The following is a 13,048-nucleotide window of genomic DNA, read 5'->3' on the forward strand; positions in this document are numbered from 1 at the left end:
AGGCCATTCTGAAACGCTCCGCCGTTCCGGAATGTTCCAGCCGACCCCGGGCAGAAAGAGCAGCTTTCATCCGCACGCGGGGAGACACAAAGGGAGAGATTGATGGTGCGGTGGATGGAGGGATGGAGATGGTGAGAGATGAGAGAGTGAGAGGGAAGGCCAGAGGGATGAGTGCAGAGATGGGGTCATCGTGAGCGGAAGAGTGGAGAGTGAAGTGTGGGAGTGAAGTGTGGGAGTGGTAGCTATATTGGTGAAAATTTGGCTTATGGCAGAATACTGTGTGTGTGTGTGTGTGTGTGTGTGTGTGTGTGTGTGTGTGTGTGTGTTGGGGGAGCGTGCTGGACAGGGGTGTACTTACGGTGTTGTACTTGTAAGTACTAATGAATGTTGCACTAAAAATTCTTACAAGTGTTTCAACGGCTGGATACAAGTTCCTACAAATGTAGTAATACAGCGAGGCGTGTATGAGAGAAAAATCCCAACCTGTCCAATTGATTTGCATTGACTTATCCTGCACAGCACCGAATCTGTACCGCCATCTAAATCTCCACGTCACACCTCTAACAACGGAAGGATCAGCACCCCGATCCTGCGTTAGCCCATTAGCGCGCACATCTCCATTAATGTGTTTCAAAGTGCTTTTCTTAACAGGAAGTGCTCAGCGCAGAGTAATGCCTCCATAATCCGGGAGCTCATTTTGTCAGGACACCCCCTCTGTAGCATCCGCGAATGGAACAGTAGTCAGCAGCGGAAAGGGTTGCACGTGAAATAAAAGGAACGCGCTCGGCTCACTTCAGCTCCGGGAGGATCCGTCACACCAGAAGGAAATGGTTTTATCGGAGTTTCTGTGTGGTATCGTGACATTCTGCTGCTTGTCTTTGTTTGTCAGGAGGATGGAGCTTTGCATACAGAAGGCCTTTTGTGTGTGTGTGTGTGTGTGTGTGTGTGTGTGTGTGTGTGTGTGTGTGTGTGTGTGTGTGTGTGGACGTTTCTGTAATCCGTCATTTTCTATAGTTATCTGACACTTCTCTCATCATTCCTTGTCTTCATCCGTCATTCGTCATTTTACTGACCACATTTTTCATTCTGAGTGACCTGAGGTCTTGCACATAGCCCTCTCCCCACACACACACACACACACACACACACACACACACACACACACACACACACACACACACACACACAGCTCAAAGCCCAGCAGCTAAACACAGCTCAGTCCAGTTGAAGTCCATCAAGCTCCTCCCCCTCTCTCCTCTGGAGCAGTAAAGGCGGGGTTTAGAGGGGAGCAGGTGGAGACATCAGAGTGGCTCTGTTTGGGTCACATGACTAGTCGCACTTAGCAACTCGTCTTCTAGCCCTGGTCTCAGCGCCTGCACGCACACACACACACACACACACACACTCTGCTCTCTCATCAGTGCCTGCATGCTCGTGTGTGTGTGTGTGTGTGAGTGAATGTGGTCAGAGCTGGCAGGCTCTGTCAGTCTCCTGCGCAGCAGGGACGTCGGCCGAGCAGAGCTCTAATCATGTCTCTCTGCTGTTGCATCTTTTACAGGGACTACGGCTCCAAGCGCAAATCAGGTAAGTCTCCTCCGCCATTATTCCTAACACGCCCGTCCCCTGCTCCCTCCGCTAACACGCTCCTGAGCCCATCGCCACGACCTGCGGTTAGCACGTAGCACCGCTGCAGCCTTACTCGCCGTTTCCCCCACGCCTCTGCCCCTTCGTCCTCCGAGGAGAAAACGCGGCCGGGATGACCCGTGAACGGGGTGAGGTTCAAACTCTGAGAACAGGGAGAGCGTTTGGTCTTTGGAAGAATCTGGCGTGGCCCGGAACAGTGACTCGGGATTTTTCCCGAGTCCCCTCTGTGGGTGGGGCTCGGGGCACCCCGAGAAAGGTGGAGACGCGGGCGGGTGGAGGGTGGTAGTGCCGCGTGGTGGTGCCGACGCTCGGGAAGTTAATAGAAATGCTCCGGAGGGCCAGACGGAAGTCGTTCAGGACCGTGTCTCGTTCCGCAAAATGATGCCGTCCAGATGGTATCATTCCTAATAGAAGTGTGTGTGTGTGTGTGTGTGTGTGTGTGTGTGTGTGTGTGTGTGTGTGTGTGTGTGTGATTTAGCATCCGGACCACAGACATCGATGTGGCCAAGTGCTTATTTCAAGATGCAGATGCACGATCATCCACTCAAGAGAGAAAACACACACACACATACACACACACATACACACACACAGGAAGCGGGGGCGCATTTTTATCCATAATGGAACAATTCGATCAGTGTATGTATAGGTTAAAGAATAATACACTTTGAAAGAAGACCACATCTTGATTTTTTTTTTTTTTTGTACCAAAATCCATTTGTCCCCGCGAAAGACCACACAGCCGGGACTTCTTTCCGATCGTGCCCGTTGGCAACCGTATTCGCCCAGTCATCGCTCAACCACGTGATCCGAAAGCCGTCCTCTCTTACAGCATCGGAGTCCTGGGGGTCTTGCCACTTGAAGCTTTATTCCAAACAACTCCAGATGACATCCTTCTTTGTACATGCTCGGACATCAGGCCATCTGCGACTACTTGCCAGCTGGTCATCTCGCTATTGTTCACCACTGGGTTCCTTAACACGCGCCATCTGTTTGAATCACGTCCCCCTTTTAAGAACCTTTTGTGCAAGACCCCGCAGAACAACGGCTCTGGATCAGGCTTTGGTTTGAACTATCTGTCTGCGTTTAGCGAACCGATTAAAGATGCCTTAAGCAGTTTTGCGAAGCAGGATTTGACTAAACTGTATCTGCATCCTGATCGTTGTCATTGACGGAGACGCTCTGGGGAAGAAAAATGTTTCTGTGTCTGTCCCAGACTCCATAATCAGCGACTGAAATGTGGTCTGGCTGTATTAACCAATCAGAAAATTCGTTACGAGACCGCAGGCTGCCCTCCCTGCCTGTGAACTGATTTGTGCTGGCACAGGCAGATTTCGGAAAGACGTTTGGACGAAGGGTGCAGGGTTAAAGTGAGGCTGCGAACTGGCAGGAGTTAGCAAAAACCGTAAATATCGCTCACAGCAACTTTAACTTTCAGCCGTAAAAGCCATTTACACTGACGTTGATTTATGCAGCACAGGCGAATCAAGTTAACGTGAATGCACGAATGGCCGAGTGCACGAGCGATTAGCTTTCTGTTATTTTCCTGGCTGTTTACTACGGAGAGCGTATGAGGGAATGAGTCCATGCCCCTCTCACGCCCAGCTCTGAGCGGCCACTTTTTCGGCAATGATCACCTCTCAGCGGGGTTGGCAGGTGGGACCAGCATGCAAGCTGGGCAGTGTCACCGAGCTCATGGCCGTTTTGATTGGCGTGGATAGGCACTAACCTCCCAGTCCCTGGCGTTTTGCCAGAACACGCCAGGCGACATCGCCAGCTGTTGGGTTGTGAGACGCATCGGCGGGAAAGAAGCACATGCCAGCTGTACCAGAATGCGTGCACGGACATTGGAGGGGCAGTGTCGTCTGAGCACTGGGGCGAAGAATCATTTGCCGTGAGACAACAATCAAGTGCGTCAGCAGAGACTGTGCAGGGATCAATTTTATGGAATGCAGAACTCGATGGTTTCCCCCCATGGAGGAAGTGGGAAATCGATATATGTGCCTTCTGGGTCATTCCAAACACGCATCATGTAGCTAATCAAGGTCAACAGGACCATATGTCATGCTAAGTTGGCTTGAAACAGGACTCTTTTTCGCAAGGACTTGTGGTTTTTCATTTTCCAGATCTTTCCCAAGATTTAAGACACTGGTTTATTGGGCTTGTGCCCCACAACAGGTGGCCCCATGCCCTTGGAGCAGGTTATTCCGGAATTTAGGAAGGAGGCACTGCGGTGGAATCAGACACGGATGATCTTAGGATGGGAATTTTCATGATCTATGGCATCCGTCTGGCAGACAGGACGGCGTCGTGTGTCGTATCCAGGGCTTCTGGATGGCCTTGAGTCCTCAATGTCGAGGACAAATTCCCTGGAATCTCATGAAGGGAAAACCTTGACAGCAGTCTAGACTAGATCAGGGGACCCATCTTCCTTCTGGTGGCTCCATGCAGCGAAACTGTAATCACAGATGGAATTTTTTTTAGCCAGGACTGAAACAGAGGTCACACAGAAGACATTTTCATGAGGCACAAAGGGACCCTGCGGGACCGCAAAATATGTTTGACGCCTTCAGGGCACGAGTGTGGCAAGATTATGACGGATGAGGAGATTAATATGAACACAAGGCAGATTAAGAAGGTTCATGCACAGGACTGGTTAGATCTACCTGCGTAGCTTCCAGACGAGGTTGGGGGAGGGGGGGGGGATGGCTCAGGCTAAAGGTCACATGGCATATTAAGACTATGACCTTTCCAAAAGGGTCAGTTAAAACATAGTTCCCAATAAATCTTAGAATTATACGGATATAAAGTGATTGCCTGACAGGTTTAAAAAGTACCTTAAACGTAAGGCTTTTGGAGACTTTCAGAGCACTGCAGCAGTGCTTCATTTTGCTCATCCGATTTTTACAACCGCACAAGGGAAAAAAACCCTTTATGGTATAAAACCGCCGATCGTTTCCTTGCAAATCGTTCATTTCGATCCAGAGCTTGGAAGTGAAGCTACGGCGGCTTGAAACGTTTCAGCAGATCCCAGTCACAGCCCTCTCTTGGATCCTGCATTGTAGTTACCGACCTTCCAAAACACCCGTTGCCCGACAGAGCGGCTGAGTTTGCTGCAACCGTAGGCCACCGTCGACTCGTGGTGCTGTGTGTCTGTCAAGAGTAATGACATGCTATTTAGGACCCCCAACCCCCAGCCCATCGGATGAAGGAGGGCCGTAACTGGGTCTCCACCCTCCTCCACCCCCCCCCCCCCCCCCCCCCCCCCGGCTGGCTGCAGATCTTTAAGTGTCTCTTTGTGGCAACGTTCTGCAGGCTGTTTACCTGTGTGTGCAGGCCAAAATAACCCCCTTTTCACGATTGTTAATCAAAGCAATACACCGTTTAGCTTAGCTTCACGACATGCTGCATTTTAGCATGATGGCAGCCATTTGACTTCGCGATATGCTGCGTTTACACACGATGATAGCCATTCAGGAAAACACATGGAAAGCCAGTTAGTGTCTATGCCAGGAGTGTTGAGTGTTTTATCTGCCAATGGGGGCTTGGCCTAAGAATGTGCTGAGGTCTTAAAACCGATCTACGGTCAGTTGCTTCTGAGTTTATACTGATCTAAATTGAGCTAACAAGCCCAGTTTCTGCTCCAGAGTCAGTTTTGTCCATTTCAGCTGGTGCTGACTGTGCAGTCATTGAGTTTGTCACTGCTAACATGTTGGGCAATATTGTTTTTATATATATATATATATATAATTTTTTTTTTTGTTTTTTTTCTTTTTCATGGCAAAAATGGTTTGTGTTTTCTGCTCAGGGTTCCTTCCCTCATGCTTCCTTTTGCTCATGCGAGCGCCATATGTTTTGTGTGTGTGTGTGTGTGTGTGGGGGGGGTGGGATCAGGGAGCAGCGGTGGTCAGGAGGTGGCCAGGGTAAGGTTCCTCTGTGACGCAGCACTGGCTAATGCTGTTTACATAAGGCCTGAGTAGGGGACGGCATGAGGGGACAATGAGAAATGAGGGCAGGGCCAGTGGGAGACAGAATGACCGAGACAGGGGAGTAGTGGAGCTGGGCAAGTGTGTGTGTGTGTGTGTGTGTGTGTGTGTGTGCGCGCGTGCAAGAAACGGCCCTGAATAGGTCAGTTTACGTTTTGCTTGTGTTCCACTTTTTAGAGTCCCAATCCACTCTGTTCAGCGGTGTAGCGGTGAGCCCAGAGGCCCATGGAAGGCATGTAGAGCTCACGGTTTGGGGTACAGTTCCGTCGGATACAGAGCTCACGGTTTGGGGTACAGTTCCGTCGGCTACAGAGCTCACGGTTTGGGGTACAGTTCTGTCGGATACAGAGCTCACGGTTTGGGGTACAGCTCCGTCGACTACAGAGCTCACGGTTTGGGGTACAGTTCCGTCGGCTACAGAGCTCACGGTTTGGGGTACAGCTCTCTCGGATACAGAGCTCACGGTTTGGGGTACAGCTCCGTCAACTACAGAGCTCACGGTTTGGGGTACAGCTCCGTCGGATACAGAGCTCACGGTTTGGGGTACAGCTCCGTCGGCTACAGAGCTCACGGTTTGGGGTACAGCTCCGTCGGATACAGAGCTCACGGTTTGGGGTACAGCTCCTTCGGCTGCAAGAGTTTTAAAAGAAAAGAATGTTTCTCCTTTGCCAAGCGCACCAATTGGAGGGTTATTTACGAGGAAGTGAAGATTTCTGTAATAGGTCAGTATAATTGGTTCCCAGAGGGAGCGGTAGGTGGCCGGTCTGCACAGAGGAGCTGAGTTTATGATGATGACTTAAGGGCTTTCTTGAGACTTTCTTGAGGGGTTTTTTGGAATGTGACTATACTTCATTTAAAACACGTCATCAGAACCGAGAAGTGTGTTGGAATAGTTGGATAACTTAGATTAAAGGTCAGTGGATGAACATCTAATATTGCAACATCTGAGGGATGTTCGTGTGTGTGTGTGTGTGTGTGTGTGTGTGTGTGTGTGTGTGTGTGTGTGCGTGCGTGCGTGCGTGTGTGTGTGTGCGTGCGTGTCGTACACACCCTCCTGAAGGGGAAATGTTTAAGCAGGGAGTAGCATTCAGTGTGTTAATAATGTTACTCCATCTGGGACAAAAAAAACCCTTCTCGATTGGAGAACAGAACAACCTCATACAGACATACATGGGCAGACACACACACACACACACACACACACTCACACACACACAGGTCCACCCCAGAACATGGATAACCCAATTTAGAGCTGATTTTTGATTGTGGTGACAATTTGTATTATCACTGGCCAACTCTCATATCAACTCATATCCAGAATAACCAAAAGCCCCACTGTCTTATCACAGGGAATGTAGCATTTCATAGAGCTGTTTTAGGCTGACTCTCTCTCTCTCTCTCTCTCTCTCTCTCTCTCTGACACACAACCACACAATCTACATAAATTATGTGAGTTTTGAAACCCAGTGCCTCGTGGTTCTGTTTTCCTGAGCTGGAGATCAGCGCTGGACCTATCACGGATAGGACGTTTAAACCCAGTTTGTTTAAACGTCCTATCCCCTTACCCACGGAGCAGTGGTTGTCGTGCTCCCTCTTCAAAGGGAGCTGGATGATAACCGAAGCTATTAAAGACAGCTGACCGGTAGGAGGATTCCTTTAAAACTCCGACAGAGAACTGTTCCAGTTACACAGAGGTCATGTGGTCACCGGTGGTCGGAATGAAACAAAAACAGCCATTCAGTTGCCTCCTGCACCACCTCCCATATCTGAAAGGAATTACAGAGAGAGAGAGAGAGCGAGTGAGAGCGAGAGACAGTATAAGTGTGTGTGTGTGTGTGTGTGTGTGTGTCTGTGTGGGTGTGTGTGTGTGAGATGTAAGGTGGAGAGTTAATATCAGTCAGCTGTTGCACACTGTACTGTTTGGATGGGGTGGCGTTTCCATGTTTTGGGGCATTTGCCATATCGTATCTTTCCCAGAATTCATTCCACTCCCAAACCCCTCAGGATCAAAGCCCGAGAGAAAGCAGCACAGGTCTACCTGACAGATCTAGCGTTCATGCAGAGCCCCTCACCTTCGGGGTTCAGGCAAAAACGAGCCTCTTTGCATAAGTGGACGTTACGCACACGTTCCATTTAGCAGATGCTCTTATCCAGTAAAGCGAGTGGGTGTAGTGAGTGTAAGAGGGTGTAGCTAGCGTTAGCGTTCGCAGCGATCCTGAGAGGGGAGCGCTTGTAAATGAACATGAGTGAAGAGCACTGGGAATTGTGGCACATGGCGCTATTTGAAAAGCGCCGTTAACATCCTGCTTCTGTATTGTTTGGCCTGGGGAAGATGACTGTTTGGGTGTTGAACAGAGCAGCCACGGGGGATAGACAGGGTGCGGTGAAGGGAGAGGTGGAGAGATTAGGTAGAGGAGGGGAGAGATGTCAACATGGAGAGACTGAGGGAGGTGACCCTCCTGGGGTATTCAGACACACACACACACACACTCCTCCCTGTGTTGTGGGCCCCACGTGTCTCCTTATATTTTCTTCGCATGACGTTTAATTTCCTGATGGAGTTTGATGTAAAATTGAGTGTGTTTGTGTATGTGTGGGGTCAAGCTAGAGGTTCATTTTTCCTTATTCCCTCAACAGGCTTTCTCTCGCTCTCACACACACACACACACACACACACACACACACACACACACACACAAACAGAGATGCAGTCTTTGCTGACTTTTTTTTTTTTTAACCTTTGACTGTATGGTACTAATGTGCTTCATGACCAGTTCTGTTGGAAACGTTTCACTAACATCAATGGCACGGCAGTTGCCAGTGAAGTGCTGAGACTCCCCCAGTCCATGGGTGAGAGCGTGGCCCCAGCTCGTCCACTTGGTCACTCTGTCCCATGCTGTAGGACCCAGAATGCTGATTGTATGGCCTGGACGGTTCAGGAACTGGAGCGAACTATAACACTGGATACTGGCTGGGGTTCCTGAAGATTACTCAAAGTCTTGGTCCAGAGTGTGTGGACTTGGCCCAGTACCAGGACACACAGTATGCCTAGGAGGTCCATAACAGAGCTGCTAACTCCTGCTTTGCTAGAGCCACGTTTGCCCTAAGAGCAGACCCGAGAGTGCCGGCCGGTTCGTTTACGTTTAAGGACATATTGGTTGCGTTCTTGGAAGAGATAACCTACCGCTCTGTGCTCCACTGCTTTTGCTGACTCTGATGTCTCTTTCCCTTTCTGTTCTTCTTTCTGAAGTCTGGATGTATGGCGTACAGGACAGTCCCACCAAATCTCAGGCCGCAGGTAGCTATGCGTGCGTGTGTCGTGTGTTTGTGTGCGCAGAAACGCATGCCTTCCCTCTTTCCGTTCTGCCACGAACCGCTTGCTGGTTAACAGAGAGGCCCGAGCACATCATAAACGCTTCCCTTCACACGAGCAGCCCCACGTCGGCCAACGCCTGCTGCAGTTCCTACGCCCAGACCTTCGGGGACTTAGGCCAGGAGCGGCAGCTGAACCCGTCGGAAGTAAACAATACCAGGGCAGCAGCTCCGAAGGCCTGTCCCGAGGTCAGCCTCACGAGCGACGTCGTTTCCAACACGCGGCCGCCTCGCGCCCGCCCCGGACCTCATTCCCCACCTGCATCAGCGCGTGACGATAAACCGTAAGAATGGCGGCTACAGAGCAAACGTTTCGCTGACTAACGTGCTCGTCCTTCCGAAATAAACAGCCCCCCCCCCGGCAGCGGTAAGACCGGAGCCATCTGGAGAGCATTTTCTCCGTGTAACTTTCCCAACCGCCGCAACCCGCACAGCGCAAAAGTAGCGTTAGCCGAATGCTACCTCGCATTAGCCTTAGATAAGGACGTGGCAGTGTTTACAATGAAGATATCTTGCCAATAAATGCACACGGTGCTAGCAAATGTTTGTTTGTTTGTTTATCTATTTATTTATTGCGAAGAGTTTCCCTTTAGTTGCGATCTCGCAAGCGTGTCGAGAAACAGTAGCTGGACGTCACGGACTGCTCTTTGGCGAAAACTCGCTCGCGCCGAATTCCTGCTCTGCCGTCCTGGCTTCCCGATCTCCAAGAAAGGAAGCGAAATGTTTGGACCGAGAGCAGACAAACGTACTGTTCAAACAACCCCGAATGTCAGCTTGCTCCCCCCCGCCAACAGCTCAGACAAGTACTAACTCTCTTGAGCCTGGGCCGCGGAGTTGGGCAACACGAAGAAGAGTTAACGCAACAACCGCGAACGGGAAAGCCGCGGTAATCGGCTCATTCTGTTCCTGAAAGTTGATCAAGAGAAAATACAGAACGCCTCCGTCTCTTCGCCCTCTAACCGAGTGATAAACATCTTGAATGGAAAGATTTCGCCACTAATCCTCACTGAAGCGCTTGTAAAGAGTGATGAGCGCTCTGGGTGCACGGGCCTTCTGGGGTAGATTTTATTAGGTCCCTTTGATCAGCTCAAGAGGTGTACATAGTTTATAACAAATCCCATTCTCAGTAATTACAGTCGTAATAACTACATTAAATATTTATAACGTAATCTCCAAAAAGTGTTCCTTAGGCCATGTAAACTAATGTAATGTTAAAGCAAGTCCCTAAGGTTTAGTTTGTTTGTTTTTTCCTCCCCCACATTATTTTTTCTCAATAGCTGATAACACCTTCGTGCCATTTGTTTTGCTGAAATGTGTGCGAGTCGCATGGCCTTCCGAGTATGGTGTCTCGGTGTCGTGTCTGCCACATGTCCTGCATGCTTTCTGTTCAGTCTGTCCTTCTCTTTAGAGGCGTATACATGGCTGATATGGGATCATTTTCCGTTGGAACGCGCAGAACGCGTATCCTGGTTAGCACCCCCTCCTAGACAAACGGAGAGACTCCGAGGGAAAGAGTGAGACTTGCTCGGCCCATCAGTTATGTATTCCCAGGAATACTGTAAATTTGTAATCGACCTTTGGAGAATAAATTGCTGGTAAATCGAATCTGTTGCAAGGTTATGGGTTGCCATGGACACCAGTGCGTTGATAGTGGCAGCAGTAATACCAAGTCCCTATAGTAAGAGTGAGAGAAACAAAGCGGAGAAAGTAAGACACAAACAAAGGAGGAAAAGTTCTGCTAACTCCAGTTGAAATGCTTTCCTCTCGTGTTTCACATAAACAGTCTCTCTCTCTCTCTCTCCCTCCCTCCCTCCCTCCCTCCCTCCCTCCCTCCCTCTCTCTCCCAGAAAACACCCATATGTTTCTATTTAAGGCTTGGAGAGTAGACTTCTATTGGCGTTTTCCACCCCCCCACCCCCCAATTCCCTCCAACGGCTGCCTAACCCCCTTGAATGGGAGGAGAGAGCAAAAGAGTGAGAGAGATAGAGTGAGAGGGAGGGAGGGGTAGTGAGAGAGAGGAAGAGGGAAGCCTGCTCCCTCTCGTCTGTTTATTTTCCAGAAGAAAAACTCCTCTAGCCTTCCACTCTACAGTCAGATCCCTGACTGTTAGCAGCTCTCTGTCTCGCTCCCTCTCTCTCTTTCCCTCTCTCTCTCTCTCTCTTTCTCTCTCTCTTTCCCCCGACTCTCCCTCTTTCTCCTCCCCTGCCTCCATTCCTCCCACTCTACCGCTGTCGGCCGAGTTCACCGCACCACGGAGCTCCGACGTCGAGGCGAGCCTCCCCAGCAGACTCCCCCTTGAGGGAGAACCAACCAATCCCGCCCCCCTCCCACTCCCACCGCCCCCTCCCTCCACCGCCACCGGCACCGGAGTCCTCTCTGGAACCTCTCGCCCCTCGCGACGCGTGGCGCCGGCCTCCAGCCTCCCGGCTCGGGTGGGTGGGCGGGCGGGCGGTCGGTGTGAGTGGGGTGGGCCGAGCTGTGTCTCTATGGCCTTCCTCTGCGGAGCATGCACCGTGAGCAGGGGCTTCGGCTGCGCTAGGCTTGCGGGCGGAGGTGGCGGCGCGGGCGCGGATGGCGGCATACGGGGGCCGGCGGGGCCCAGCGGGGAGGTGGCTGACGGCCTGTTTCTTCCCCGCCCCGGCAGGCCTGGACGGTGGGGAGCCCATGGTGCTGGAGCAGTACGTGGCAGTGGCCAGCTACGAGCGGCAGGAGAACTCCGAGATCAGCCTGCGCGCCGGAGAGACCGTGGACGTAATCGAGAAGAGCGAGAGTGGTGAGTCACGCGTGTACCCACACGCGTCAGCTAACTGGTTCGCCGCGTGTGCTGAGTTGAGTGAGTGCTGGACGTGCTGATGTCTGCGTGCATGCAGAGTGTTGGTAGCCAGGATGTGTGACCCTGCTCAAAGTTCATGTTCGAAGTTCGTGCGTTCTGTGCTGATGAAATCAGTTTTGCCTATTCTCAGTCACTTCCTCCGATTGATGGCTAGGCTTAGTAATAGTCTACTATCAGCTCTTTTGTGTCTTTTCTTACCTCTTTGTCCTCAAGAATCCCCTTCTCGTGTTCCCCCTCCTCCTTCTCTCTGGATCCCCCCCCCCATCTCTCTGTCCTGAAGCAGTCTTGCTCTTGGCTCCACCTGGAGGTGTTTGTCGGCTGGTCGGCCTGTCAGTTGGTCAGTCGGCCTGCTTCCCCACCCCCGCCCCCCTGGAAGGCCGGGCTGGGGGCCAGACTGTTGTCTTTCCCATTAGGAATGTCTTCTAGACAGGCACGATAACTGCCAGCCCTCCCTTTCTCTGGGCTCCAGAGCAGCGCTTGGGTTGCAATTCTTGAGCAATACAAAGCTTGAGATCGACAACACAGTGAGGGAGGATGAAGAGAGAGAGAGATAAAGGGAGAAAGAAAGAGAGAAAGATTCTGCCTAATCAGCTCTTTTGGCTATGATGCAGATGCCAAAGGAACACAGGCAGTCACTTTCCCTTGATTTCCCCCCGTTTCCCTGCAGCTATAATATTTTCAAACTAGTACTTCGGATGGGAATTTTATGTAGGCAGTTCAGCTAACTTCTCACATAATGTGCAAGTTTCTCGAGTGCGTGGAGCTTACCAGACACTCTCATCACTGATGTTTTCTCAGTGTTTTGCACTGTCCTAAAGCCAGCAGTGCTACTTAGCTGCACTGTCTTTCCAAGAGCCAGCCTCCTACAGTAGGGTATGTTTTTACCATTAGATGCATTTGAAGGCATCTTTTTTCTTCTTTTCTGACTCAGTACAGTTTTTTATGAGGAAATAAAGCTATGGCAAAACCTTTGACCTTTGACCAATTTTTTTTTCGGTTCTTGCCCGTATGCTGCATGTCTGATGAAATGGGAGTAAAAATGTCTCTTTGAAGGCTCAGTTCACAGAGCTGTCTCCTAGATCTCAAGTTCCACAGTGCTGAAGCTTTTCTGATTTTGAGATGTTTAATGTTTTGAGATGTCTAACGCATTATGTCATACTTTGTTGGCGCAGACCTTGCCTGGGACTTTTCAGTACATACCCCACAAACACTA

The 13,048-nt window shown here is 50.7% G+C and overlaps 1 protein-coding gene across 12 annotated transcripts in view; it reads left to right on the top strand.

The window, feature by feature from the left end:
• sh3pxd2aa (SH3 and PX domains 2Aa) overlaps window positions 1-13,048 on the top strand; it is a 78,200-nt gene that overhangs the window by 41,184 nt on the left and 23,968 nt on the right. For 8 of the 12 annotated variants that reach the window (XM_081701111.1, XM_035534832.2, XM_035534833.2 and 5 more), the window contains 3 exons: window positions 1,559-1,584; window positions 8,881-8,928; window positions 11,647-11,775. In XM_081701111.1, coding sequence (XP_081557237.1) covers window positions 1,559-1,584; window positions 8,881-8,928; window positions 11,647-11,775 — 203 coding nt within the window. Of the gene's footprint in view, window positions 1-1,558; window positions 1,585-8,880; window positions 8,929-8,949; window positions 11,435-11,646; window positions 11,776-13,048 lie in introns of those variants that run through there. The other 4 variants (XM_035534834.2, XM_035534835.2, XM_081701113.1 and 1 more) reach the window with 2 other exon arrangements.

Source organism: Electrophorus electricus, chromosome 18, assembly GCF_041902795.1.
Source record: "Electrophorus electricus isolate QZ-2024a chromosome 18, ASM4190279v1, whole genome shotgun sequence".
Classification (NCBI taxonomy): Eukaryota; Metazoa; Chordata; class Actinopteri; order Gymnotiformes; family Gymnotidae; genus Electrophorus; species Electrophorus electricus.